Source organism: Amblyraja radiata, chromosome 2, assembly GCF_010909765.2.
Source record: "Amblyraja radiata isolate CabotCenter1 chromosome 2, sAmbRad1.1.pri, whole genome shotgun sequence".
Taxonomy (NCBI): Eukaryota; Metazoa; Chordata; class Chondrichthyes; order Rajiformes; family Rajidae; genus Amblyraja; species Amblyraja radiata.
Window position 1 is genome coordinate 145,618,822 of NC_045957.1, and position 27,671 is coordinate 145,646,492.

At 45.3% G+C, this 27,671-nt stretch overlaps 1 protein-coding gene across 2 annotated transcripts in view; it reads right to left on the minus strand.

Moving 5' to 3' along the window:
• The window catches only part of znrf2 (zinc and ring finger 2), a 232,518-nt gene extending 218,211 nt beyond the window's left edge, over positions 1-14,307 (minus strand). The window contains exon 1 of one of the 2 annotated variants that reach the window (XM_033016838.1): positions 13,056-14,307. In XM_033016838.1, coding sequence (XP_032872729.1) covers positions 13,056-13,503 — 448 coding nt within the window. In that variant the 5' untranslated portion in view covers positions 13,504-14,307. The remainder of the gene's footprint in view (positions 1-13,055) is intronic. The other variant, XM_033016833.1, reaches the window with a different exon arrangement.
• Positions 14,308-27,671: the final 13,364 nt, after the last annotated feature.

Genomic DNA, 27,671 nt, shown 5'->3' on the forward strand with positions numbered 1-27,671 from the left:
AAGGATGAGGGGGTAATCTTATAGAAACATATAAAATTATAAAAGGATTGGACAAGCTAGATGCAGGAAAAAAGTTCACAATGTTGGGCGAGTCCAGAACCAGGGGCCACAGTCTTAGAATAAAGGGAAGGTCATTTAAGACTGAGGTGAGAAAAAAATATTTCACCCAGAGAGTTGTGAATTTATGGAATTCCCTGCCACAGAGGGCAGTGGAGGCCAAGTCACTGGATGGATTTAAGAGAGAGTTAGATAGAGCTCTAGGGGGCTAGTGGAGTCAAGGGATATGGGGAGAAGGCAGGCACGGGTTATTGATAGGAGACGATCAGCCATGATCACAATGAATGGCTCGAAGGGCCGAATGGCCTCCTCCTGCACCTATTTTCTATGTTTCTATGTTTCACTGTACCTCAGAACATGTTACAATAAATTGCACTAAACTAAACTCGGAAGACTCACTTGAATAATAGTTTACAGCTGCCCGTTGGTTTTCACCCTGAGCCCTCTCGTTCATGAACAGCATGCAGGTAGAAATATCCTGGTCCTTATCTTACTTTTCTTTGAACCAATTCATCAATTTTGTCCCCAGGTCATACTCACCATATTCTCCCTTCCACTCCTCGCTAATCTTTAACTGTGCCATTATCTATGACAGTTTACAAAACTTTGCTGAGGGCAGCTGGGGATGGACAAAAAATAATGGCCCTGCTCGGCTGAAATGTCATACCATTTTTTTTTAAAGATAAAAACAGGCTGCAAGAATAAAAATGTGACAAAAACTAATACAAAAACCTTTGTATGTCATGGGCCTGGGTTCACTGCTTCCAAAAGACTGAAAGCTGGTAACAACTTGTGATTGACCCCACACCCCTGTGCCACAGGGTGTGTATTACTATACAAGGAGCTACTTATCATTTTATTTGCCCATGAAACATTCCTTACAGAATATATGCAGAACCACAATAGATTCTTCTATTGAGGATTTGTCACCAACTATATTGAAATACGTCATCGTGTCACATGGCAATTACAAATTTGGAAATCATCTTAATCCTACACACACTAGGGACAATTTATACATACACCAAGCCAACTCACATGCAAACCTGTACGTCTTGGAGTTGGGGAGGAAACTGAAGATCTCGGAGAAAGCCCATGCGGTCGGTGGAGGACATACAAACTCTGTACAGGCAACACCCATTAGTTGGGATCGAACCCGGGTCTCCAGCGCTGCAAGCTGTATGGCAGCAACTCTATCCCTGTGCCAACCTAATCTCTGCACTCTTTCCATTTTCAAAACATCCTTCCTATAGCAACGCGACCAACACTGAACACAACACTGAACTACAAATGTGGACTCACCAATGTCTTGTACAACTGTAACATCCCAACTTTTATACTGAATTCTCTGACTAATGAAGGCCAAATATACTGAAAGCCGCATTGACCACACTTCAACCTGTGATGTGATGGAAGGAACTGCAGAAGCTGGTTTAAACCAAAGATAGACATTAAAAGCTGGAGTAACTCAGCGGGACAGGCAGCATCTGTGGAGAGAAGGAATATTCGGGTGACGTTTCAGGTCAATACCCTTCTTCAGACTTCAGCTTTTTGTGTCTATGTTCTATCTGCCTCGGCCCAGTCTCCACGCAGAAGCCTCTTGAGCCAAAGCCTCACATGCACCCGCTACACAGCATTTAATCTTCACGCAGCCACTCTCCCAATATGGCCGCCCCCTATAGGCCACTCAGCTAAACCTTCCCTTCATTTTAATGACTGATCATTTCACCAATTTATTGCCGACTCACTCGGCCAATCCAATGGACGCCTGTTGAAATCTCCCCGCTGCTGCTCTGACACCGAAATAGAGTCTTTTGTTTTAGTTTTGTTCAGAGATAAATCACAGCAGCAGGCCCTTTGGCCCACCGAGTCCTTGCTGCCCAGTGATCCCCGCACACTTACACTGTCCTAGACACACTAGGGACAATTTACAATTATACCAAGCCAATTAACCTACAAACCTGTACATCTTTGGGGTGTGGGTGGAAATCGGAGATCACGGAGAAAAACCATGCAGTCTATGGGGAGAATATACAAACTCCTTACAGACAGCACCCGTATTCAGGATCGAACCCGGGTCTCTGGAGCTGGAAGGAAGCAACCCGACCCCTGCGCCACCATGCCACCCTTGTCTAGTCCTTGTGCTTGTATGCATGTACTTGAGTGTGTACAAGTATAAAGGTACACACAAATGCTGGAGAAACTCAGCGGGTGCAGCAGCATCTATGGAGCAAAGGAAATAGGCAACGTTTCGGGCCGAAACCCTTCCTTCGCTCCATAGATGCTGCTGCACCCGCTGAGTTTCTCCAGCATTTTTGTGTACCTTCGATTTCCAGCATCTGCAGGTCCTTCTTAAACACAAGTATAAAGGACATGGGTAACACGCAACTTCAAGGGATATTGGTCGATGTGCTCAGAAAATGAAAAAGCTACATTCGTAATTAGCAAGATGAAGTAGGGATAAAGGGAATTGTTTTCAGGTTGGCAACCTGTGGAATGTCGTGGGGATCAGTGCTGGGACTGCTGCGGTTTACAATGCATGTCAATGTGTCAGACAAAGGAACTGAATGTAGAGTCGCCAGATTTGAGGTCGGTGCAAAAGTAGAGGTGGAAGGCAAGCTGTGTGGAGAGAGGTATTGTCGGGTTACGTGAGTGAACAATATGTTGCCAAATGGAATAAGATGCAGCAAACGCAAAGCAATAATTTCAAAAGGAAGAAACAATTTATTATTTAGCTGAATGAAGTGTACTTGGTACAGTGAAGTTTTCTTTGCTTTACACACAATACACAAGTATTCAAAGAGCCGCCACGTATAGGGGGGGCCGACAAAATTACAAAGGTATTCAATATAGTCCTGGTGTAATTGGAACGACTAAATGGACCATATCAGGAGTCCCGTTAACTATTTGGACAGTTTCGTCAAGGTAAAATATGTTGGATATAAAGTGACATTGGCAGCAGAGAGGATTCACTAGGAAAATCCCAGGTATAGAGGGATGGGTCTGTACCTGGGAGTTTAGAAGATTGAAAGATAAACTAATTGAAGCACAAAACAATTTTGGGCAGTTTGAATGGATAAGTACTGGGTACCCCATGCAAGGCTGAGAAGTAAGATTATCTTCTCCCAAAAAAAGGTTGTCTTTGGAATTTCTTTGGAATTTCTTTTTTGTTTTTTAATAATATTTTTATTAGAAGCATATACATATCATAATCAAAACACATTTTGTTTATCAATTACATATTGTGAGTAGATGGGATTCCAGCTATCAAAGTAGTTGGGGTCCTCATTTATCAATTGCATATTCAACTGCTATTTGTTTATTTTTTTTTATAGATAGGAAGAAAGGAGAAAAAAATAAACAATAAAAAAGAATAGAATAAATTACCACTAATACAACTTTGGAGATAGGTCCGTAGATTATAAAACATAACTATTCATCTAATCCTGGGCTCAAGCTTCAGTCAGGCTTCCGTGCCGAACCAATTTACCCTTTCAAAAAATCAATAAATGGAGACCAAGTCTTTGGAATTTCTTAATCAAGAAAGATGCAGGAACTGAATCGTTGAATGTTTAAAGCCGAGATAGATTTTTTTAATCAGTACATAAATCAAGAGTTATGGAAGATGCCTGTCATTCCACCCTTCACTTCCACTTTGGAGAAATCGCATACGTGGCCGTGCCCTTACTTCCTACATAGAGGCAGCAAATGAAGGGCGCAGCTTCTGCAGTGATGGGCGTACAGAGCTGGTCAAGAGAGTTAGAGGAGCAACTTCGCGACAGCTTGGCGATAGTAGAATGGGCAAAGTTCAAGGACCCGTGCGAATACACCATCGTTGTTGCCGACTTTAGGCGTGGAGGAAATGTGACCTCCAGTTTGAAGAATGGCTTCTACCCACCACAAGTTACCTAATTGGAAGTCTTGGATGAATCAGGTCTACAATATACTGGGGACAAGTATTGAGTGTTCAATAGTCTTGAGTATTCAAGTCTGGTGATTCAGGGGTCATGTATAAGAAGTCCAGGTACGTCCCCGATAAAGCCGTCAGGAAAGCAAAGTGTCGCTTTCCAAGAAAATGGATGTTCAGCAGCTGTGGCAGAGTTTGCACACCACTACTTCCTGCAAGGCGAAACCAAGTAGCAGTTCAAGTGACAGCGATGCATCACTCCTAGACGAGCTAGATGCTTAGAGTTAAGGAAGGGAAAGCTGAAGATCCATCAACCCGTCTTCATCGATGAGATGGCGGTGGAGAGAGTCAACGGATTCAAGTTCCTGGGCATGTATATCGCTGATGATCTGATCTGGGCCCAGCACACTGATACAATCATAAAGAAAGCTCATCATAGAAACATAGAAAATAGGTGCAAGAGGTGGCCATTCTGCCCTTCGAGCCAGCACCGTCATTCATTGTGATCATGGCTGATCGTCCCCTATCAATAACCCGTGCCTGCCTTCTCCCCATATCCCTTGACTTCAGTTAGATAGCCCCTAGAGCTCTATCTAACTCTCTCTTAAATCCATCCAGTGACTTGGCCTCCACTGCCCTCTGTGGCAGGGAATTCAACAAATTCACAACTCTCTGGGTGAAAATGTTTTTTCTCACCTCAGTCTTAAATGACCTCCCCTTTATTCGAAGACTGTGGCCCCTGGTTCTGGACTCGCCCAACATTGGGAACATTTTTCCTGCATCGAGCTTGTCCAGTCCTTTTATAATTTTATATGTTTCTATAAGATACCCCCCTCATCCTTCTAAACTCCAGTGAATACAAGCCTAGTCTTTTCAATACCTCTACTTCATCAACACCTCTACTCCCGTAGAAGATTGAAGAGATTGGGTACGCCGACAATGATTCTTTCAAACTTCGACGAGTAGGCGGTGGAGTAGAAACTGACAGCTCGCATCACGGCCTCATTCAGTAACTTTCATTCACAGGTACGAAGGAGGCTGCAGAAAGTGGTCGACATTGCCTGGTCTATCATGGGCATGGACCTCTGCACCACCCTTCAGTGGCAGATAGTATCAAAGATCTCCCACCCCATCACATTCTCATCTCACTGCTACTACTGGGAAGGTGGGACAGGGGTCTGAGACCCGACCTGCAGATTCAAGACAGCGGTCACTGCAACCATTAGGCTCTTGAATCACACTGCACACTGCACACTTGAACCAAACCACAAGCCTATCTCAGCAACTATTTACAATGGCCTTTATTCTTGTTTACTCATAATTCTTTGATTGGGCACCAATATGCTCTTGTTACCTGCTACGACAAATTATTAATGATATTATTGGTTATTGTACGTTCATTTGTTGTGTGTTGTGTTAATGAGCCAGTTAAGATGCAGCAATAAGAACTCTATTGTTCCATTCAATCACGACTGATCTATCTATATCCGTCTCATCCCCATTCTCTTGCCTTCTCCCCATAATCCTTGACAGCCTTAAGGGCCTGTCCCACCAGCATGCGATTGCATGCGTCTAGCGCGACCAAACGTGTTGGCTTGAGGCGTACGGCCACGTGGGGCTGGTCCCAATTCCAACCGCGGAGGCGTATGGAGTTGTGCGGGGCTGGTCCCGACATCATACTCACCAATCAGCTGGGCAGGAGGCGGGCCGACTGAATTTGGACGTCGCATGGCGTCGGGCGGTTACGTCATCATGCAATGGCACGCCGGGCGGTGACGTCATCGCGCAATGTCACGTGCTAGGCGTACGCAGTAAAGGCGCTGCGTACGACGTCAAGACGCTGCGTACGACATCAAGACGCTGCGTACGCCCTCAATGCGCGCGGAATTTTCGGTGCAGGATTTTCGGAGCCCCACGCGATGTTGGGACCAGCCCCGCACAACTCCATACGCCTCCGCGCTTCAAAGTGGGACCGGCCCTGTGTGGCCGTACGCCTCAAGCGATCACATTTGGTCGCGCTAGATGCACGCTATCGCATGCTGGTGGGACAGGCCCTTTACTAATCAAGAACCTATCAATCTCCGCCTTAAAAAAAATCCATTGACAAGGCCTCCGCAGCCTTCTGTCAAGCACAGCTCTGGCTTCAACACCATGCTCTCATCAAAACCCTCCTCCAAATTCCTAGACCACCAATTCTCCATCCCGTCTGCCACAGAATCCTCAACCTTCTGACCCACAGACCACAGGCAGTGATCATAGGTGACAACACATCCTCCACAATACGTGCCAACACCCGTGCCCTGCAAGTCTCTTACTGTACTCACTACACGCTCACAATTATGTGGACAGTTTCAGCTCTAACTGCATCTACAAGTTTGCCGATGACACCACTGAGGTGGGCTGAATCACAAACAATGATGAGATGAAGTACATACAGGAAGATAGTGAATGTAGTTACATGGTATCAGGACACCAACTTCTCCCTCAATATCTACAAGATGAAGGAGCAGGTTATCGACCAGGAGGTGTGATGGAGTACATGCCCTAATCAATATCAATGGCACAGAAGTGGAAACAGTTGAGAGCTACAAGTTCTATTACCAACGATATGTCATGGACTAACCACACTGAAGTAACTGCCTAGAAGACACACCAACACCTCGACTTCCTCTGGAGACTATAATAGCCTCCAATGACATTTGAAACTTTTACAGATGCTGCACCATGTGTCAGGTTGCATCACAGCTTGGTTCGGAAACAGCTCTGGCCAAAACTGCAAGAAATCACAATTGTTTTGGATGAAGCCCAGTGCATCAAACAGACCACACCTCCTACCATTGACTCCATCTACACTTCATGCTGCATTGGAAAAGCAGCCAACATAATCAAAGACCTTGCCCACTCCAGTCATTCCTTTTTCCCCCTCCCCCCACCCAAGGTTTCCGTGCGGTTCCCGGAGGTTGCAGGTGGTTGCAGGTAGGGAGACTGACAAAAACCTCCGGGAACCACATGGAAACCTTGTGTGGGGCGCAAAGTCTCCAGAGGTTTCCGTGCAGGTTTCCTAAGTGGGACAGGGGCATAAGGGTATGGTCGCAAACTCCCAAGCTATTTTATGCACCCCTTGCACTTTATATTTATCTGCATTTCTCTGTAGCTGTAACACTATATCCTGTACACTGGTCTTTCTCACCATGCTTGATCGCACGTGTGTAGTATGATTTGAGTGGACAGCACAATGTACTACATGACTGTACAAGTCACTATAATAAACCAAAACTACACTAACTTTATAGTCAGAATACAGAAGAGAGATCGAGCAACTGTCCATATGGTGCCAGCGCAATAACCTGGCCCTCAACACCAGCAAAACCAAGGAACTGATTGTGGACTTTGGAAGGAGTAGGAGGGGGACCCACAGCCCCATTTATTTATGGTTGAAAGGGTCAAGAACTTCAAATTCCTGGGTGTGCACATTTCTGAAGATCTTTCCTGGTCCGAGAACACTAACGCAATTATCAAAAAAGCTCATCAGCGCCTCTACTGCCTGAGAAGATTACGGAGAGTCGGATTGTCAAGGAAGACTCTCTCTAACTTCTACAGGTGCACAGTCGAGAGCATGCTGACTGGTTGCATCGTGGCTTGGTTCGGCAATTTGAGCGCCCTGGAGAGGAAAAGACTACAAAAAGTAGTAAACACTGCCCAGTCCATCATCGGCTCTGACCTTCCTTCCATCGAGGGGATGTATCGCAGTCGCTGCCTCAAAAAGGCTGGCAGTATCATCAAAGACCCACACCATCCTGGCCACACACTCATCTCCCTGCTACCTTCAGGTAGAAGGTACAGGAGCCTGAAGACTGCAACAACCAGGTTCAGGAATAGCTACTTCCCCACAGCCATCAGGCTATTAAACCTGGCTTGGACAAAACTCTGATTATTAATAACCACTTTCTGTTATTTGCACTTTACCAGTTTATTTATTCATGTGTGTATATATTTATATCATGGTATATGGACACATTTATCTGTTTTGTAGTAAATGCCTACTATTTTCTGTGTGCTTAAGCAAAGCAAGAATTTCATTGTCCTATACAGGGACACATGGCAATAAACTCACTTGAACTTGAACTTATAACTTTTTTTTTTAATCAGAAGGTGCTTCACAAAACACTCTCTTAACTACGAGGTTGTTAAACTCCTCCAAAAGCAGTTTTATCTTCTCAAGTTAAGTTCCCTTATCACTCAAAGCTACTACTTCCTTTTAGAACACGGCGGTGGAATTCCCCTGCCCGTAGAATAACAGCAAATAGAGTTAGTATTATACTTATTCGGATGAACCCATAACATCCCTCTGCTGAAGGAAACGAAAGAGATTGAAATATGGAATTCCCCAGATAATCCTTCCTCTTGGAAATGCAATAGGTGATTACACCCATTCCCACATTTTTCAGCAGTTGGCCTTCATATTAACAAACATTGTGTGAAAAGGAATCTTTGGCATAATTTATGAACAGATGGGTCCGTGGACAAACAGCTGCATGTTGTAATATTAAATTCCAAGCAAAGACATAGAACTTGCAAGATAATCACTGTGTTTGCGCTGTTTTATGTGAAAAAGTAAAAGCTAAACACTTTCTTTTGTTCATTGTGTAAACCTGAATTGATGTTTACATTTCTTCTTAATGTGTGAGCATTGCTCATCGGCAGTTACACAGGGGTGGTTCATAAATTCAGACTGGAGCTGAATTAGGCCATTCAGCCCATCAAGTCTACACCGCCATTCAATCAAGACTGATCTATTTTTCCACTCTCATCTCCATTCTCCAGCCTTCTCCCCATAACCTTTGACACCGTTACTAATCAAGATGCTACCAATCTCCGCTTTAAAAATACCTAAACGGCTTCCACAGCCAGGGGCGGAAAACCTGGGGGGGCCAGAGGGGACACGTCCCCTCCATGTTTTGAGAGGTGGGGGACATCCCCCCCAAGTTTTTGTCATCCCGATTTTAAAACCTGGTGAAATCTCCGCTTTCCGCGAGACAGTGGGGGTGGGACTGATGATCGAGGGCGCCGATTGGAGGAGAGAGACGTCGGTCAGCAGGCAATGGGGGCAGGACATGATGATTCAGCGCGGTGATTGGAGGAGGGAGGAGTGGGGGGGGGGGCGGGGGTGGGACTGAGGATAGAATGCAGTGATTGGAGGAGGGAGACGTGACACAGACCTGCGCCTCATCCGCAGCCAGGATCGATCCCGGCCGGCTCTCCGGCGCTGTCCCGTCCCCTCCCGGCCAGAGTGGTCGGCAGCAAAGATCCTCCGCTATAGGATCTTTGGTCGGAAATCAAACTGGCCAGCGCAGAGAAACTGCGCTAAACCCAGCTAACTCTGCCTGTCCCTCCCGCCAGGTCAGCTTACAACCCTCCCTGGACTTGCGGGAAATATGGCCAGCGAGGAGAAGCAGCGCTGGTGTCCCGTCTGTCCAGGCAGGGCTGTAGTTAACCCAGTGAGACAGGCAGAGTTGAGCTGCATTTAGCGCTGGATTGAGCCTCCAAAGCCGTGCGCGCACGTGTGTGTGTGTGTGTGTGTGTGTGTGTGTGTGTGTGTGTGTGTGTGTGTGTGTGTGTGTGTGTGCGCGCATGGCCGCCAAAAAATTGTGTCCCGTCCCCTCCATGTTTTGGTAGCGAGTTCCGCTCTTGTCCACAGCGAGGTGTGGCAATGAAATCCATAGATTCACCGCCCTCTGGCTAAAAAAGTTCCTCCTCATCTCCTTTCTAGAGTTACGTCCTATTATTCTCAGCAGACTGGGCACCATATACTGTACATCCTGACAGAGAAACCAGGAGGGAGGAAAGTCTGCAAGGAAAGGCTTTCCACTCTTCATTTGGCCAACAAGTTGCTGACAAGACCTTCCTGGCTACTCTGATTGAGCAACTCAAAACTCAATGTCAATGGGAGAGAGGGAAGTCAGGGCCAATATATTCTGCGAGGGGGGGGGGAATCTAGTACTGTTTCTCATTCTTCCTCTATACCCAATTACATATTATAAATTAACCACAGGAAATGCTACCTGCCAGTTATTCAAACTGAAGCTGATGATTTACCTTTACAGAGAATGGTTTGTGTGATTACCCCCTGCTGCAAATATATAAAGTCATAGAGTGATACAGTGTGGAAGCAGGCCCTTCAATCCAATTTGCCCACACTGGCCAACATGTCCCAGCTACACTAGAGCCACCTGCCTGTGCTTGGTCCATATCCCTCCAAACCTGTCCTATCCATGTACCTGTCTAACTGTTTCTTGATATTTGGGACAGTCCCAGCCTCAACTACCACATCTGGCAGCTTGTTCCATACACCCACCACCCTTTGTGTGAAAATGTTATCCCTCAGATTCCTATTAAATCTCTTCCCCTTCACCTTGAACCTATGTCCTCTGGTCCTCGATTCCCCTACTCTGGGCAAGAGACTCTGTGCATCGATCCGATCTATTCCTCTCAAGTCAGATTGACCAGAGCAACGAGAGATTCACTAATTATATTGAACATCTTGGTAAAATCAGAGGGTATTGACAGAAGCCATGGAGCAAGATAATAATATTATCTGTCAATTAAAATCAGCTCCAAATCAATTCTCAGATGTTTGACTGTGGGCGAGTTCGCTCATCACATCAGGCCACGTTAACGCAGTGGCCTCATTACTTCACGTAACCTGCAGCATAGGCTCACCAGGTTAATTCCCGGGATGGCGGGACTGACATATGATGAAAGAATGGGTCGACTGGGCTTGTATTCACTGGAATTTAGAAGGATGAGAGGAGATCTTATCACAACATATAAATTTCTTAAAGGATTGGACAGGCTAGATGCAGGAAAACATTTCCTGATGTTGGGGGGAGTCCAGAACCAGGGGTCACAGTTTAAGAATAAGGGTAGGCCATTTACGACTGAGATGAGGAAAAACTTCATCTCCCAGAGGGTTGTGAAACTGTGGAATTCTCTGCCACAGAAGGAAGTGGAGGCCAATTCACTGGATGTTTTCAACAGAGAGTTAGATTTAGCCCTTAGGGCTAAAGGAATCAAGGGATATGGAGAAAAAGCAGGAACGGGGTACTGATTTTAGACGATCAGCCATGATCATATTGAATGTCATGGTGCACCAGTCATTGAAAGTAGGCATGCAGGTGCAGCAGGCAGTGAAGAAAGCGAATGGTATGTTAGCATTCATAGCAAAAGGATTTGAGTATAGGAGCAGGGAAGTTCTACTGCAGTTGTACAGGGTCTTTGTGAGACCACACCTGCAGTATTGCGTACAGTTTTGGTCTCCTAATCTGAGGAAAGACATTCTTGCCATAGAAGGAGTACAGAGAAGGTTCACCAGACTGATTCCTGGGATGGCAGGACTTTCATATGAAGAAAGACTGGATAGACTTGGCCTGTACTCACTAGAATTTAGAAGATTGAGTGGGGAATCTTCTAGAAACTTACAAAATTCTTAAGGGGTTGGATAGGCTAGATGCAGGAAGATTGTTCCCGATGTTGGGGAAGTCCAGAACAAGGAAGTCCAGAATAAGGGGAAGTCTTTTAGGACCGAGATGAGAAAAATATTTTTCACACAGAGAGTGGTGAATCTGTGGAATTCTCTGCCACAGAAAGTAGTTGGGGCCAATTCATTGGCTATATTTAAGAGGGAGTTAGATGTGGCCCTTGTGGCTAAAGGGATCAGGGGGTATGGAGAGAAGGCAGGTACAGGATACTGAGTTGGATGATCAGCCATGATCATATTGAATGGGGTGCAGGCTCGAAGGGCCGAATGACCTACTCCTGCACCTATTTTCCTATGTTTCCCCTGACTCTCAGTCTGAAGAAGGGTCTCGACCCGAAACGTCACCTATTCCTTTTCTCCAGAGATGCTGTCTGTCCCGCTGAGTTACTCTAGATTTCTGTGTCTATCTTCGGGTTAAACCAGCATCTGCTATCCTTCCCTACCCACACAGGGTTCATTAAATATGTTTTTGGAAAAGTTTGATTGCACAAACGGCCGCGGCGTCCCTTTGTAATCTAATCGCGACTATCAGCTATGTGCAGGTGCAGAAGTACTGGTTGTTTCTCGTTTGTTGCCTCCAGTGCATTCTGGAAACACGAACGCATGCATCCAACAGGAAGATTTTTTTTTTTTAAACGTATTTGCAAACAAGCTCACCGAGACACGATAAATGTCTGCGGGAGAAAGAGCTTGGGAGCGATGTCGCATTTTAAAACAGTCACCGTCTTCCGGGTCAAATAAATACCAGGATCCCACCCCCCTACACCACCCCATTTAAGTAGAAACAAAAACCATGAAAGATTCCTAATGAAGTCAAAGTGTTGCCCTAACGCCCGAATAGCCCCTTGCTTACCAACAATATCCAGTGAACACTGGATGGATTTAAGAGAGAGTTAGATAGAGCTCTAGGGGCTAGTGGAGTCAGGGATATGGGGAGAAGGCAGGCACGGGTTATTGATAGGGGACGATCAGCCAAGATCACAAGGAATGGAGGTGCTGGCTCGAAGGGCCGAATGGCCTCCTCCGGCATCTATTTTCTACGTGTCTATGAACAGGCGGAGTTGTCGAAAAGCGGGACTGTAATCTACTCAAGATTACTCTGCCGCTGAACTAGAAAGTGCATTTCAAAACAAACAACAGGGTTTGTGCGAGGTTTGAGATAGAGACAGAGGCAGTTCATGGAGGGGATTAGACTCGCCGTTGTGTAGATTACACTTGCGTGACATTAACCGGACCTGCTTATTGAACAAGCCTCAGATATCCGAAGATGTCTGATGAAGGGTTTCGGCCCGAAACGTTGCCTATTTCCTTCGCTCCATAGATGCTGCTGCACCCGCTGAGTTTCTCCAGCACTTTTGTCTACCTTCGATTTTCCAGCATCTGCAGTTCCTTCTTAAACACTAAAGCCTCAGATATGGTAGGCTTGTAGTTTCTCTCTCTCTCTCCTCTCCTCCACCCCACACACCCCTACTCTGTCCACGTTTGCTCCCTTTCTCTGCGCCACGCTGCAGTTACAGCCAGCCAGCATGTTTCAAACCTCGGGGGCGGTCTTACCTCCGAACAGGTGAGGCGACAGGTGAGCGGGGAGGGATCCGATCAGTAGCCGGGGTCCTCCGTGGCCTCCCGGCCGCTCCCCCGTGCTCTCCTCCGGGGTGCTGCTCTCCGATTCCTCCTGGGAACTGTAGGTGCCGCCGCTGTTGGGAATGTTGAGGGACTGGTTGCGGCTGCTGCCCCCAGTCACCACCACCGCCGCTGCCGCCGCCGCCCCTCTACTGCTGCCTCCTCCACCTCCAGCAGCAGCCGCCGGGCTCACGTAGTGGTAGCGGCCGCCGGCCAAGGCGCTGCTCACCCCGGCACCCGACACGGAGACGGGCCCCGAGCCGCTGGAACCGGCCACCGAGCGGTTACTCCCGTTGCTGCTGGCCGTGGCCGAGGGTAAATCGGAGCCCGAGTAGGCTCGGGTCCGCCCGTTTGTAGTCGGGCTGCTCTGTTTTGGTCCCATGACTGAATGAACGAACGAATGCCCTTCCCAACCGATCCTGGGTCAGTAAACTTCTGATTCACTTTCCACGTCTGGCTCCCTTTGCCCCAAAAATGTTCCCAAATTGTTCTCCCGGGAGTAACCCCTCCTCGCCGCGGAGTGAGTGAGTTGAGTGTCGACGGGGCTCCTCAGTTGATACACATTTGGCAGGAGACGTTTTTGTAAGATCACAGACTGTGTGTTTGTTTGTTTGTGTGAGTCGGTGAGAGGGGTAGTAAGATCTCAACAAAGCAACACCGAATCACCTCCACTACTCCTGTCCTCTCCCTCCCACCGGTCTCCTGGAGGGTGGGCAGGCTTCAGAAAGTACCTGCCGCTCGGCGGCTGTGTAGCCGGGGTGAGTGCTGAGCTGGTCCGGCTCCTAGTCCACCTCCTCCTGCCGCTGTTGCTCGGGGCTGCTGCCGCTGCTGTTGCTGCTGCCGGGCAGCGCTCTCCGCCATCGCGGTGCTAAACCAGGAGCATGGCATCAAAACAAGAGTGAGCTGTTGCTTTCTGTTGAGCTGTCCCATTCCCTTCCTCCTTCCTTGTCCTCACGCCTGGGGAACTCCGTGTTCAGCCCTGAGCGGGCAGACGCGCAAACGCATCGTTAGAAGTCAAGAGGTCGAGCGAGCAGCCTGACACCCGGAGACATTCACAACAGACAGCGAGACTCAAACTCAATGACTGGCTGGCTGCCTGCCCCCTTCTCACGTCAGGACACGTCACAAAAACAGCAGGAAGAGATCACACAGTAACAATGAAGACGGCGAGAGATGGAGATGTACACAGAGGCACTGGAACAATGCGAGACAGACAGACACACAGAGAGAGACAGAGACAGAGAGCATGCCATAACCTGAGTGACGGTGAATGACCAACATGCACATATGTACGCACACACTAATTGACATTAACTAACGCTAAGCAATTAATATTGAATTGCTAAACTTGCTATTGTGTTGTACTGCTTACAGCTACAAGAACGTGTAGCAATCTATAAAGGGCTATAGGTCTATTGCGAGTTTATGTACAGGGACATATCTATCCATGCACTGTATACTTGTATTTATACTTATGCATTTTAAATATGTATGTCATGTTTTATACTTTGGCAATATAACGATGTATTTTATCATGCCAATCAAGTTTTTAAAATTGAAAATTGAGAGAGAATCCACAACGTACAGAGCGACCTTACACCTGCTACAACGAGAACAAAGAGAAAGGACAATACACCGAGTTACAATGAGGGAGAGGAGAGAGAACGATGCACAGAGAGGGAGAGAGAGAGAGGGGGGGGGGGGTGATGGAAGAACACGGAGAAAGCACACATCAACAAAATAGAATGGGTAAGAAACAGAACTACTGCGAGGACAGCGTAAAGAAAGAGAGAGAGAGAGAGAGGCAAGAATACAAAGATCACAGCGGACAGACAGAACAATACACTGATAAAAAATGACAGACAGCGGAACAATGGAAGGGAGGACCACAAGGTACAAAACAAGGGAGGGAGAAATGGAAGAAACGAAACGATATCAGAGTAACAATTGGCAACATGTACAGGAAAATCAGATAGTTACAAGGAGAGCGAGGTAGACGGAATACACAACGTGATCGGATATAACAAGGGGAGGGAACAATACACAGGGAGATAGATCAGTGTAATAATGATGGAACAGTGGAAAGAAAGGTATGCAGTGTTGGGGGGAGACGTGAAGATGGAACAATACACCAGGAGGTCACAGTAGATAGGTCAGTGTACAGAGAGAGACTACACGATTGCAATGAGAGGTGGATAAAGCAGTTGAATAATATAGGAAGGTCATAGTAAGATGGGGATAAATATTGTAGAGAAGTAGACAGTAACAGTGAGAGAGATGGAACAATATACACAGATCATACAATAAAACAATGAGAAAGGAAGAGAGCGAAAAATGGTTGCAATCAGAGGGGGATGGAACAATATAGAAATTTAAATAGATCACAGTGAGAACCAGAGAGATATAGCTGGAAAACTGTGGGTGCACCTAGTCATGGTGAAACATGGAAAGATGGAAATACAGTGCCCTCCATAATGTTTGGGACAAAGACCCATCATTTATTTATTTGCCTCTAAACTGCACAATTTGAGATTGGTAATAGAAAAAAAAAATCACATGTGGTTAATGTGCACATTGTCAGAATTTAATAAAGGCCATTTTTATACATTTGGAAGGTAGATAAAAATGCTGGAGAAACTCAGCGAAGGAAATAGGCAACGTTTCGGGCCAAACCCCTTCTTTAGACTATACATTTGGGTTCACCATGTAGACATTACAGCAGTAATAATACATGGGATTATTTCCTATGTATTATTCCCCCTCCCCCCCAGTTCAGGGCACCATAATGTTTGGGACACAGTAATATCATATAAATGAAAGTAGTCGTTTTTAGTATTTTGTTGCAGATACTTCGCATGCAATGACTGCTTGACGTCTGTGATTCATGGACTTCACCAGTTGCTGGGTGTCTTCTCTGGTGATGCTCTGCCAGGCCTGTATTGCAGCCATCTTTAGCTTATGCTTGTTTTGGGGGCTAGTCCCCTTCAGTTTTCTCTTCAGCATATTAAAGGCATGCTCAGTTGGGTTCAGATCGACTTGGCCACTCAAGAATTGACCATTTTTTAGCTTTGAAAAACTCCTTTGTTGCTTCAGCAGTATGTTTGGGATCATTATCTTGCTGTAGAATGAACTGCCGGCCAATGAGTTTTGAAGCATTTGTTTGAACTTGAGCAGATAGGATGTGTCTGTACACTTCAGAATTCATTATGAATGAATGAATAAGTTTATTGGCCAAGTATTCACATACAAGGAATTTGCCTTTGTGCTCCACCCACTACTACCATCAGCAGTTGTATCATCAATGAAGATAAGTGAGCCAGTACCTTCAGCAGCCATACATGCCCGAGCCGTAACACCCCCACCACCGTGTTTCACAGATGACGTGGTATGCTTTTGATCTTGGGCAGTTCCTCCTCTCCTCCATACTTTGCTCTTGCCATCACTCTGATATAAGTTAATGTCTTTGCTCATCAGTCAACAAGACCTTTTTCCAGAACAGTGGTCGTTCTTTTAAGTACTTCTTGGAAAACTATAATCTGGCCATCCTATTTTTTTGGCTAACCAGTGGTTTGCATCTTCCAGTGTAGCCTCTGTATTTCTGTTCATGAAGTCTTCTGCAGACAGTAGTCATTGACAAATCCACACCTGACTCCTGAAGAGTGTTCTGATCTGTTGGCGGACACATGTTTGGGAATTTTTCTTTATTACAGAGAGAATTCTTCTGTCATCAGCTGTGGAGGTCTTCCTTGGCCTGCCAGTCCCTTTGCGATTAGTAAGCTCACCAGTGCTCTCATCCTTCTTAATGATGTTCCAAACAGTTGATTTTGGTAAGCCTAGGGTTTGGCTGATGTCTCTAACAGTTTTATTCTTGTTTCTCAGTTTCATAATGGCTTCTTTGACTTTCATTGGCACAACTTTGGTCCTCATGTTGATAAACAGCAATAAAAGTTTCCAAAGGTGAAGGAAAGACTGGAGGAAAGACTAGGTGCTGAGAGCTCTCTTATACCTGCAATAAGGAGGCAATTAAACACACTTGTGAAGCCATGTGTCCCAAACATTGTGGTACCCTGAAATGGGGGGGGACTGTGTATAAACACAGCTGTAATTTCTACATGATGAACATGCTGAGGTATAAAAATACCCTTTAATACAAACCACATGTGATTTTTTTTCTATTACATCTCTAATTGTGGAGTACATAGGCAAATAAATAAATGATGGGTCTTTGTCCCAAACATTATGGAAGGCACTGTAGATACAGAAATGATGAAGTAGAACAGTGCACAAAGACATCACACAACAAGAGAAATAGAGAGTAATACACAGCAGTACAAGATCACAGAGTACCAATGTGAGTGAGAAATGGAACAATGCATATCGGGAAGGGTACTAGAGTAACAATGTCAGAGAGACAGAAAGAGAGATTGAAAATACACAGAGATCACATAGCAATAATGGCACACAATATGAGAATGGAACAATATAAAGAGAGACTATACAGTAGCAATAAATATATATTCTCTGTTGGGCTTTGGTTAGGCCGCATTTGGAGTATTGCGTGAAATGGACAGATAGAAAACTACATGGAATAATCTCAAAGTAGCTAAGATGAAGATAGGGCGAGAAAGGGCCAATAAACTGCAAAAGGCATGGAATGATGTTGGGAAATTACAATGGAGGGTAATTGATGTGTAATAATATAGGCCAAGATCACTTAATAACCAAAAAGACTTGATCAGATATATTTGAGGGCACTGTGGGGAAGCTGGAGAAGAAATTGCAGGTGCCCTGGATGAGTTATATAAACTGATCCATGAGCACTAGTCACAGGCCTCCAGTCCAATAAAAGCCTTCCACCAACACCCTCTGCTTTCTTCCATGATGAAGCCAATTCTTTATCCAGTCAGCTGCTCACCCTGGATCCTCTGTGATCTAACCTTCCAGAGCAGCCTATCCTTATCAAATGCCTCGCTGACGTCCAAAATGACAATGTCTATGTCTTTGCCCTCATCAAACTTTTTTGGTTACTTCTTAAAAAAAACTCTGCTTTGTCAGACACGATCCCCCATGTACAAAACCATGCTGACTATTGCTACCCAAGCCCTGTCAATCCAAATGCATATCTTATCCCATAGTCAAAAAATGCTGGAGTAACTCAGCGGGCCATGCAGCATCTCTGGATAGAATGAACTCATTCCAGAGATACACAGCTATGAGGTGAATCTGAGTTACTCCAGTATTTTGTGTCTATCTTTGATGTAACCCGGCCTCTGCAGTTCCTTCCTACATATATCTTATCCCACTCCAGTAACTTGCCTACCACAGATGTTAGACTCACTGGTCTATAGTCTGGTCGCTGGTCCAAGAATAAGGGGCAGGCCATTTAGGACTGAGATGAGAAAAACATTTTCACCCAGAGAATTGTGAATCTGTGGAATTCTCTGCCACAGAAGGCAGTGGAGGCCAATTCACTGGATGTTTTCAAGAGGGAGTTAGATTTAGCGCTTAGGGCTAAAGGAATCAAGGGATATGGGGAAAAAGCAGGAATGGGATACTGATTTTAGATGATCAGCCATGATTATATCGAATGGCGGTGCTGGCTCTAAGGGCCGAATGGCCTACACCTGCACCTATTTTTCTATGTTTCTATGTTCCCAAACTTTTCCTTGTAGTCCTTCTTAAAAAGAGTCATTAGTCACCCTCCAGTCTTCCAGCGACTCACCTATATTTAATGATGAGTTATAAATCTCAGCCAGGGCATCTGCAATTTCTTCTGTATTTAAATACACAGAGATCCTATGGTCACAATATGAAAGTGATGGACAAAGAAGCGACACAAGAATGAGAAAGGATATAATACAGAGGAAGGCTCCATAGCAACTCATGAGAAAAATTGAACCACCCTGAAATATATTGAGAGAGATAGATGTATGGAGATAAAGATCTACAACAAAAAGGAGAAAAATGTAAAGCTTTAGAGGAAAATAACCCAAGTAAGTTATGCATTTATTTATATGGCATTTCATGAGTAATTGATAGTGAGTTATATTAGAAGTTTGAGCCTGTCAGTTTATTCAATGGGATTGAGAGATATTCTGCATACAGGTAACAGGATAGAGTACGCAGTTGCCTTTGAACAGGTTATTCACAATAGGGCAATTATTTAATTTTCCATTAGTGAAGAAGAGAATTTTATGATAAGTTAAGACCACTCATAACTTTCTGAATAAGATGAAGTCAAGTACCTGCACCCTGTAGGCCTACAAAGGAGGTGCAAGTCATTCAGCTTTCCTAACATCAATGACTTAAATACTTCTGACCTGTTAGAAATCCCTCCACATAACTCCAGAAACACTTAGAAACCTAGAAAATAGGTGCAGGAGGAGGCCATTTGGCCCTTCGAGCCAGCACCGCCATTCATTGTGATCATGGCTGATCGTCCCCTATCAATAACCCGTGCCTGCCTTCTCCCCATATCCCTTGACTCCACTAACCCCTAGAGCTCTATCTAACTCTCTCTTAAATCCATCCAGTGACTTGGCCTCCACTGCCCTCTGTGGCAGGGAATTCCATAAATTCACAACTCTCTGGGTGAAAAAGTTTTTTCTCACCTCAGTCTTAAATGACCTCCCCTTTATTCTAAGACTGTGGCCCCTGGTTCTGGACTCGCCCAACATTGGGAACATTCCACTTGTGGGACTTCAGCATAAGACACAAAGTGCTGGTGGAACAGCAGGTCAGAGAAGCCAAAAACATCCAAGAATATCTGTCCCATAAATGAGAAAGGGGCAGATGTAGCAGTTTCATGAGAGATTATTCTGCAATATTAAGAAAGAGTGAATCAGAAAACACCTGGAGCTGCAATAAATGTGGTCTGTGTGTTTGAGAAATATGTCATAATATTGGGAAAGGGCAGAATTAAGATAGTCCAATCGAAAATGTTCAGCCTAGTTAATTATTAACGAAAAATCGCTGGAAGACCCCGTCGCAAAAGCTATTATTAGGTTTAAAGGCCTTGAATAATAGTTATAGTAGTTTAAAAATCAATCTCTAAACCCGCGACCGTCACCAACCGCTGGGTCTCATAAAGCAGATAGCAGAAGTTAGGTTGTATATTTTTACATTAAAAAGGGCTTCTAAAGATCCCTTTATACAAAGTTTAATATTGCGAGTAGCTCAATTTGGGCCCATTATATCGCGCAGTATTTTTCTCGGCATTTGAGGCACAAATCTACCGCAATGTGAACGTTCTAAACCAGCGCGTTCCACAGGGACCCACTGGAAAGCTGATTTAAATGGGCATTTATTTACAGCAATTAAACACTAAATTCCTTCCATTTGGCCTATAAATTAATGTAAATGAGATTTAAAAATCATGTTTTATTGTGAATTATTTGTGAATATTATTTGGACATTTAGGCTATTTAACAGAATACAGGAATAGAATGAGAAAAATGAATATATGCAATAAGCAGGGAAATAATATAGAAATAACATGACAGAGAGACTAGCAACAAATCAGAGAGACATCACAGCATGGGAATGAAGGGGAAATGCAAAGGGATGCATCACATACACAGTATTAGTAGTAACAAAATGAGAATAACGTCAATAAAGTCCATGTGCCAACACTGGGAGAAATTACACTTGAGTTACTTGACCTGTCCTGCTGAGTTACTCCAGCACTTTGTGTTTATCTTTGGTAACAGAGTTCTCTAAAATACCGCACTTCTGGCACAACTGTACTCACTCGGTCTTGCGTGGCTGTGTAAGCCTTTTTGAGATCAGGGAAATAGCAGCCCCTTGTGGTTTTGTCTGCAACACATTGTGAGGATAGTACAGCGATGTTCATTCTGTATTCACACCATGGCTCAGATTATTTAGCAGGGATTCAGTTTGCAAAATGAATAAATAGCACTGTTTATATCAGCATTAAATATTTACCAAAGAGAAAAACACAATAACCACCATTTCAGAATGATTTTGTGTAAGTCCACGCATTCCACCAAATACAATTGTGCCGAAATAATTTCTTCTTCGAGCATGCATAAAATCATAGTACCATTGATTCATAGTTGTAGAACACAAAAACTGGCCCTTCAGCTCACCTCATCCATACCAATCATTCTCCGCATCTTTATGAATCCCATTTCTCTCATTAAATCCATACCTTTCTATGCCTTGTGATTTTTAAGTGCTGTCAAAATGTCTCTAAAATGCAGTCATTTTATCTGATTCCATGACATGCTCGGGTGGTTAATTCCATTTAATTCAAGAATATTTATTTGTTGTGTGCACAGGATCTGAATCAGAACATTGAAATTCCTACTTGCTGCAACTGTTCAGGCACCTGATTGTGCAAAAATCGAAGTGTGTAGAGAAATCATACATCAACCACTCTCAACCACTCTGAAGAAGGGCCTCGACCCGAAACATCACCCATTCCTTCTTTCCAGAAATGCTCCTGTCCCGCTGAGTTACTCCAGCTTTTGTGTCTATCTTCGGTTTAAACCAGCATCTGCAGTGCCTTCTTACACATATCAACCACTCTCTGTGTGAAAAATGTTCTTATCAAATCCCCTTCCTCCCACTCTAAAGGCAATGTCCTCTTGTTTTTGATACCTCTCTACCATGGGAAATAGATTGTTTCTACCTACCTACTGCCTCTTACAATTTTATATACCACTATCAGGTCATCCCACGGCCTCCTTTATTCCAAGGGAAACAAATCAATCCTATGTAATCTCTCCCCATAACTAAATGCGTTCAACATTGTGATAAATCTTCTCTGCACTCTCTCCAATACCAGCATTTCATTTCTATAGTGTGGTGACCAGACTTGCACACAATATTCCAAATGCAGTCCACCAGTGTTCTGTAAAGTTGAAAAATAACATCCCAACTTTTATATTCTGAATCCCAACATGTTAAGCCAAGCATGCCATGTGCCTTCTTCACAACTCTATCTATCTCTGTTCCCACTTCCAAGGAGAAATAGACTTAACTCCAAGGTCCCCTTATTTAACATTCCTTAGCAATCCACCTGTTACTAAATACGTCTTACCTCTATTTGATTTCCCAAAATACATCACCTCACACTTGTCAGGATTAAATTCCATCTGCCAATGGTCTACTCAACTTTTCCAACTGATCTACACCCTGCTGTAACCTCATATAACCATACTCGCTATCCATAACACCACCAACTTTAAAGTCATCCGCAAGCATGTTAAGCATACCTCCTACATTCCTTTAGTTTAGTTTTGTTTTGAGATACAGCGCAGAAACAGTCCCTTCGGCTCACCACGTCTGCGTCGACCAGCGATCCCCGTACACTGGCACTATCATACACACACTAGGGACAACTTACAATTTCTACCTAAACCAATTAACTTACAAAACCTGTACGTCTTTGGAGTGTGGGAGGAAACCATAGCAGCTGGAGAAAACCCACATGGACACGGGGAGAACAATAATAATAATAATAATAATAATAATAATAATAATAATATATTTTATTGTCATTGCACATAAGCGCAACGAGATTTGGTCTGCAGCTTCCAACCGGTGTCATAACTTAAATAACTAATAAAATTTGGATTTAGATTTAGATACCCCGAGAACATGGTTTATAAAAAGAACATTAAAACAGTAAAACAGTCAAAACAGACTAAAGTGCAGATGTGTCTGTGCAACGTGACCATCCGAGGGAGACAGTTCATGGAGGTGGGGGGCACTCAGCAGGGCCGGTTCAGAGCCGCTATAGCTCTAGAAATGAAGCTGTTCCTGAGCCTGGAGGTGCGGGCGTAGAAGGCCTTGTAACGTCTGCCGGAGGGAAGTAGTTTGAACAGTCCACTACAAGGGTGTGAGGAATCTTTATGGATGCTGACGGCCTTCCTGAGGCACCGTGTGTGGTAGATGCCCTCCAAGGCTGGTAGCTGTGTCCCAATAATCATCTGCGCTCTGTGGACGACGCACTGAAGAGCTCTCCTCTCCGCCTCCGTGCAGCTGAGATACCACACAGAGATGCCATACGTTAGTATGTTCTCTGTCGTGCAGCGGTAGAAGGTTGTCAACAGCTGTTGGGGCAGACCAGTCCTTTTTAATGTTCTCAGGAAGAACAGTTGTTGCTGTGCCTTCTTGACCAGCGCAGCGGTGTTGGTGGACCATGTGAGGTCCTCTGAGATGTGAGTGCCCAGAACGTGTCTGATATTAATATATATCACAAACAATAAGGGTCCCAGCGTGGATCACTGCAGCACACCAGTAGTCATGGATTTCCAGTCAAAAAAACAGTCTTCCATCTCTAGTCTCTGCCTCCTATCCCAAACCAATTTTGGAGTTAATTAGCCTCCTTGGTTAGTATTCCAGTGTCCACGGACAGCTTCTTTGCAAGCATTGAGAGACCAATTGGTTCAACTAGCCTTTGGGCCAGATGATCATTGTTGGACACTCTAGGGATAACCATGTCTTCCCAGTGACCTGCCGGGCAGAGACTCTACCAAGGCTAAACCAATTATTTTCCTAAGGGATTATCCCCACTAGTGAACAATCCCAAACCCCTGACCCACTGGACCGAGCCGTCATCCTTCTTATTTCCCTACCAGGTCTTTAGTCAGCCCAGCATTAGCAGCATGACCCACCAATCTCTTCCTCACCTGAATCCACAGTGGATTTCCCCCCACAACTAACAGTACCATCGCCTCCACCCTCTCCAATCTGCTGAGATGGCCATGACTCAGCATTGGACCAACCATCACTTTCCACTTGAACCTCTAGTCAACCGAGGACCCAGATCCAGTGACATGTAGTCAGTCCTAAATGATACTCTTGAGGAAGCCTGATTTCCAACATGCCAGCCTCCCATGATCCCCAATGGATCTAACCCTGACTGCTCCCACTGCATCCCTCCACCCCCCCCCCCTCCCCCCCTCTCAATCGATCACCTAATCACTGACATGACACTTGCTTCCAACCAACCTCACATATCACTTGACAAAAACGTAACACTAAATCACGATGGGGTTTATAGCCACCATCCCTCTTTGAGACCATGAACCTGTCCTAGGCATCATTGACGTTCATATTTGCAGGTCCAGGACCAAAATTGCCATTCTCCGTTTATTTCTATGACCATATCGAACTTGCATGCCAGACCTTTTGAATTATCAGGAATACATTACTGACATGAATGAGACAGTTTATTTTATTTAGTTTTTCCCCCTCATCGTTGCTGGGGGCCGTGTTTCACAGGACACTCTCCCTTAGGAGATACGAGGGCGGGCACGTGACGTCATGGGCTAGAGGGAGTGTCCTGGTACTTAAGGTCTCTCACCGCGAGACCTAGAGGAGTCGACAGGTAGCTGAGCCCGAGAGAACAACCTCGCTCAGCTACAGCAACATTGTAATACAGTTAGAGCACCAACCTAACGTGTCACCACTGAATAAATGACTCTTTGAACCGGCCTGACGTCTCACCTTTATTCACCACGTATGGTGCCGCTACACATGTTTCTATTTTCTGATGACCATGGTTTTTGTTTAGATAATCCTGTGAACATACACAGGTTAAATTAGCATGAGATAATTTTATGAATTCAAATGCTGGCAGTTTTCTACAGGTGAAGATGAAAATACTGTACATCTGAACCCGCACAGCAGTAAAATCATTCCTATGGTTCTGTATTGCTTTACATAGAAACAAGGTGCAGGAGGAGGCCATTCGGCCCTTCGAGCCATTCATTGTGATCATGGCTGATCGTCCCCTATCAATAACCCGTGCCTGCCTTCTCCCCATATCCCTTGATTCCACTAGCCCCTAGAGTATCTAACTCTCTCTTAAATCCATCCAGTGACTTGGCCTCCACTGCCCTCTGTGGCAGGGAATTCCACAAATTCACAACTCTCTGGGTGAAAAAGGTTTTTCTCACCTCAGTCTTAAATGACCTCCCCTTTATTCTAAGACTGGTTCTGGACTCGCCCAACATTGGGAACATTTTTCCTGCATCTAGCTTGTCCAGTCCTTTTATAATTTTACTTCGGAGTCACGTGAAGAACGCCAGGACACATGCGTGTCATATATCGCTACACGCATTGCAACAAGTCACAGCAGGGGGAACGACGTTCCCCTAGCGGCAAAATTTGAAAACCAGGAACAGCAGACTCTGCGTTCCTTCCACTCACCTTTTAGGTGGAAACATGGACCGGATCCATGAAGGCTGCGGGAAAGCTGGCGGGTGAGAACCGCGGAGTCGCGGGCAGCCGGCAGCAGCAACCAAAGGCACGCTAAACTCCCGTAATGGCAACAGCTGTGCCCGACTTTACCTCCCGACTCGCTCCCGCACCGGACCGGGCGGGAGAGGGAGCAAAACTAATGTTTCCCCGCGCTGGGTCTGTACAGGAAGGGAAGCTGGACAAAGGAGTGTCCACAAGTACTGCTAGTGAAGCTGGCTGGGGCAGACAGCGGAGTCGCAGGCAGCCGGCAGCAGCAGCCAAAGGCACGTTAATCTCCCATAATGGGAAGAGCAGTGCCGACTTTTGGTCCCGCGCCGGCCAGAACACCACGGCCGGGCGGGAATCTATTCAAATGGGGCCGTTGACTTTTGACAAGTCAATAACGTCAGCAGACGGGGTGGAACGACGTTCACCCGTAGCAACAATTTTAACCTGGACCTGCAGGTAAGAACTGCGGTCTTTTTTGTATTTACCATGCTGATTGCAGGTGCAGAAACCAACGGGCTGCGACAAAGCTGGTGGCTAGATGGAATCAGCTGTGCCAGATGTCCTCCACACCGGCCATATCCACTCCACGGAAGGACAGTAAGGACAAAGCTGGAGAAGGAGGACCGTGGAGCAGCGGGCAGCCAGCAGCAGCCAGCGGCACTTGGATCACCCGTAGTGGGATCAGCTGTGCCCGATGTCGCCTCCGCACCGGCCAGATCCACGCGGCCGGGCGGAAAGGCTAGACACAAAACAAACAAGGTCGTGGACTCAGAGGAGTCCGACTTTGAACCACCGCGGGCGGCCAGCGCCCGAGAGCGCTGGAGCCGGAAGAAGCGGTGTATGGAGCTTTGCTCCAACGTGACAGACTCTGGAGATGGAGTCGGGTCACTCTGGGCCCTATGATAAACCCACAGCAGTACCTCTTGAATGGCTGCACACTGCTTCTACCTCATCAGAGGGGAGCACTGCGGGTCAGTTCTGGGCTGACCTGGAAGAGGGGTCCGCAGAAGAAAAGACAAGTGTGCAGGGGGTGCAGGAACAAGAGAACCTACTGGAACCCACTACGGCCAACGACAGCACCCCCACGCACCCACCAGCAGAACTGGTGAAAGCTCGAAGGACCGGTACCCAAAACATGAGTCTTTTTAGGCCATGGCCCATACCGGCCTTCTTGGAAGATGCGGGGACCTCCAACGCCAACCAAACCGAAAATCCAGACCCCAGCGCTACAGCAGCAGCGAAGAACCTACAAAAAGTAAACCTGCCACTGGTAACTATGGAGGTAGGTGGGTCTGGTTCCCTACAATATACAGTGGGCACGGAGATTGGGTGGAGATTACACTCTTTTCTGAATGCATGGAGCATGGTAACAACCGATACTTACATCTTAAGCAGTATCCAGGGATATACAACAGAGTTTATACACAAGTACAGCCCTCCAGTTCAACATATACTGAACTGAATGTTCGTGCCTTCTGATAAAGGAAAATCAAAAGCGCAAGCTGAACTGAAGCTGCTTCACATAAAAGGTGTAATTGAGAAAACTCAACACGAACCATTAGAATTCGTGTCCAATATATTTATCAAAAACAAAAAAGATGATGGTCATCGCATCATCATAGATCTGACAAAATAGATACCTTTGTTACTGCTTAACAATTAATTTCCAAAGGTTACTTCAATGGCCAGCATCGATTTAAAAGATGCTTACTATTCAGTGCCTATACGAGGTGACCACAGATGTTACTTAAAATTCAACTGGATGGTACAACTCTGACAGTATAAAGCACTGCCAAATGGGTTATCATCAGCCCAGACTGTTCACAAAAAATTTGAAACCAGCCCTAGCGTTTATACGGAAACGTACACACATGATCATGGCATATTTAGATGACATACTCATTATGGGCAAAACTTTGGAATTGGCCAAACAACCTGTAACAGCCACAAAAAAAGTTATTTGGAAAACTGGGATTCATTTTTCATCCAATTAAATCTAAACTAACGCCTTCCACTACTATGGACTACCTGGGGTTTCACCATTGACTCAGTTCACATGTCGGTGACTCTGCCTAAGGGAAAGGCTAGAGATTTAATAGAGGCTTGCAATAACCTCACTGACATCAGCAAACCATCCATCAGATTGGTAGCTAAAGTAATTGGCATAATGATGGCTGCCTTTCCAGCCACACAATTTGGACCTCTACATTACCAAAACATACAGAGAGCAAAATACAAGCACTCTAAATTATGCAGGTCACTTTGACAGATCTGTGAAACTACCAATCAAGCTAAAATGGAACTAAAATGGTGGATAGATAACATCTG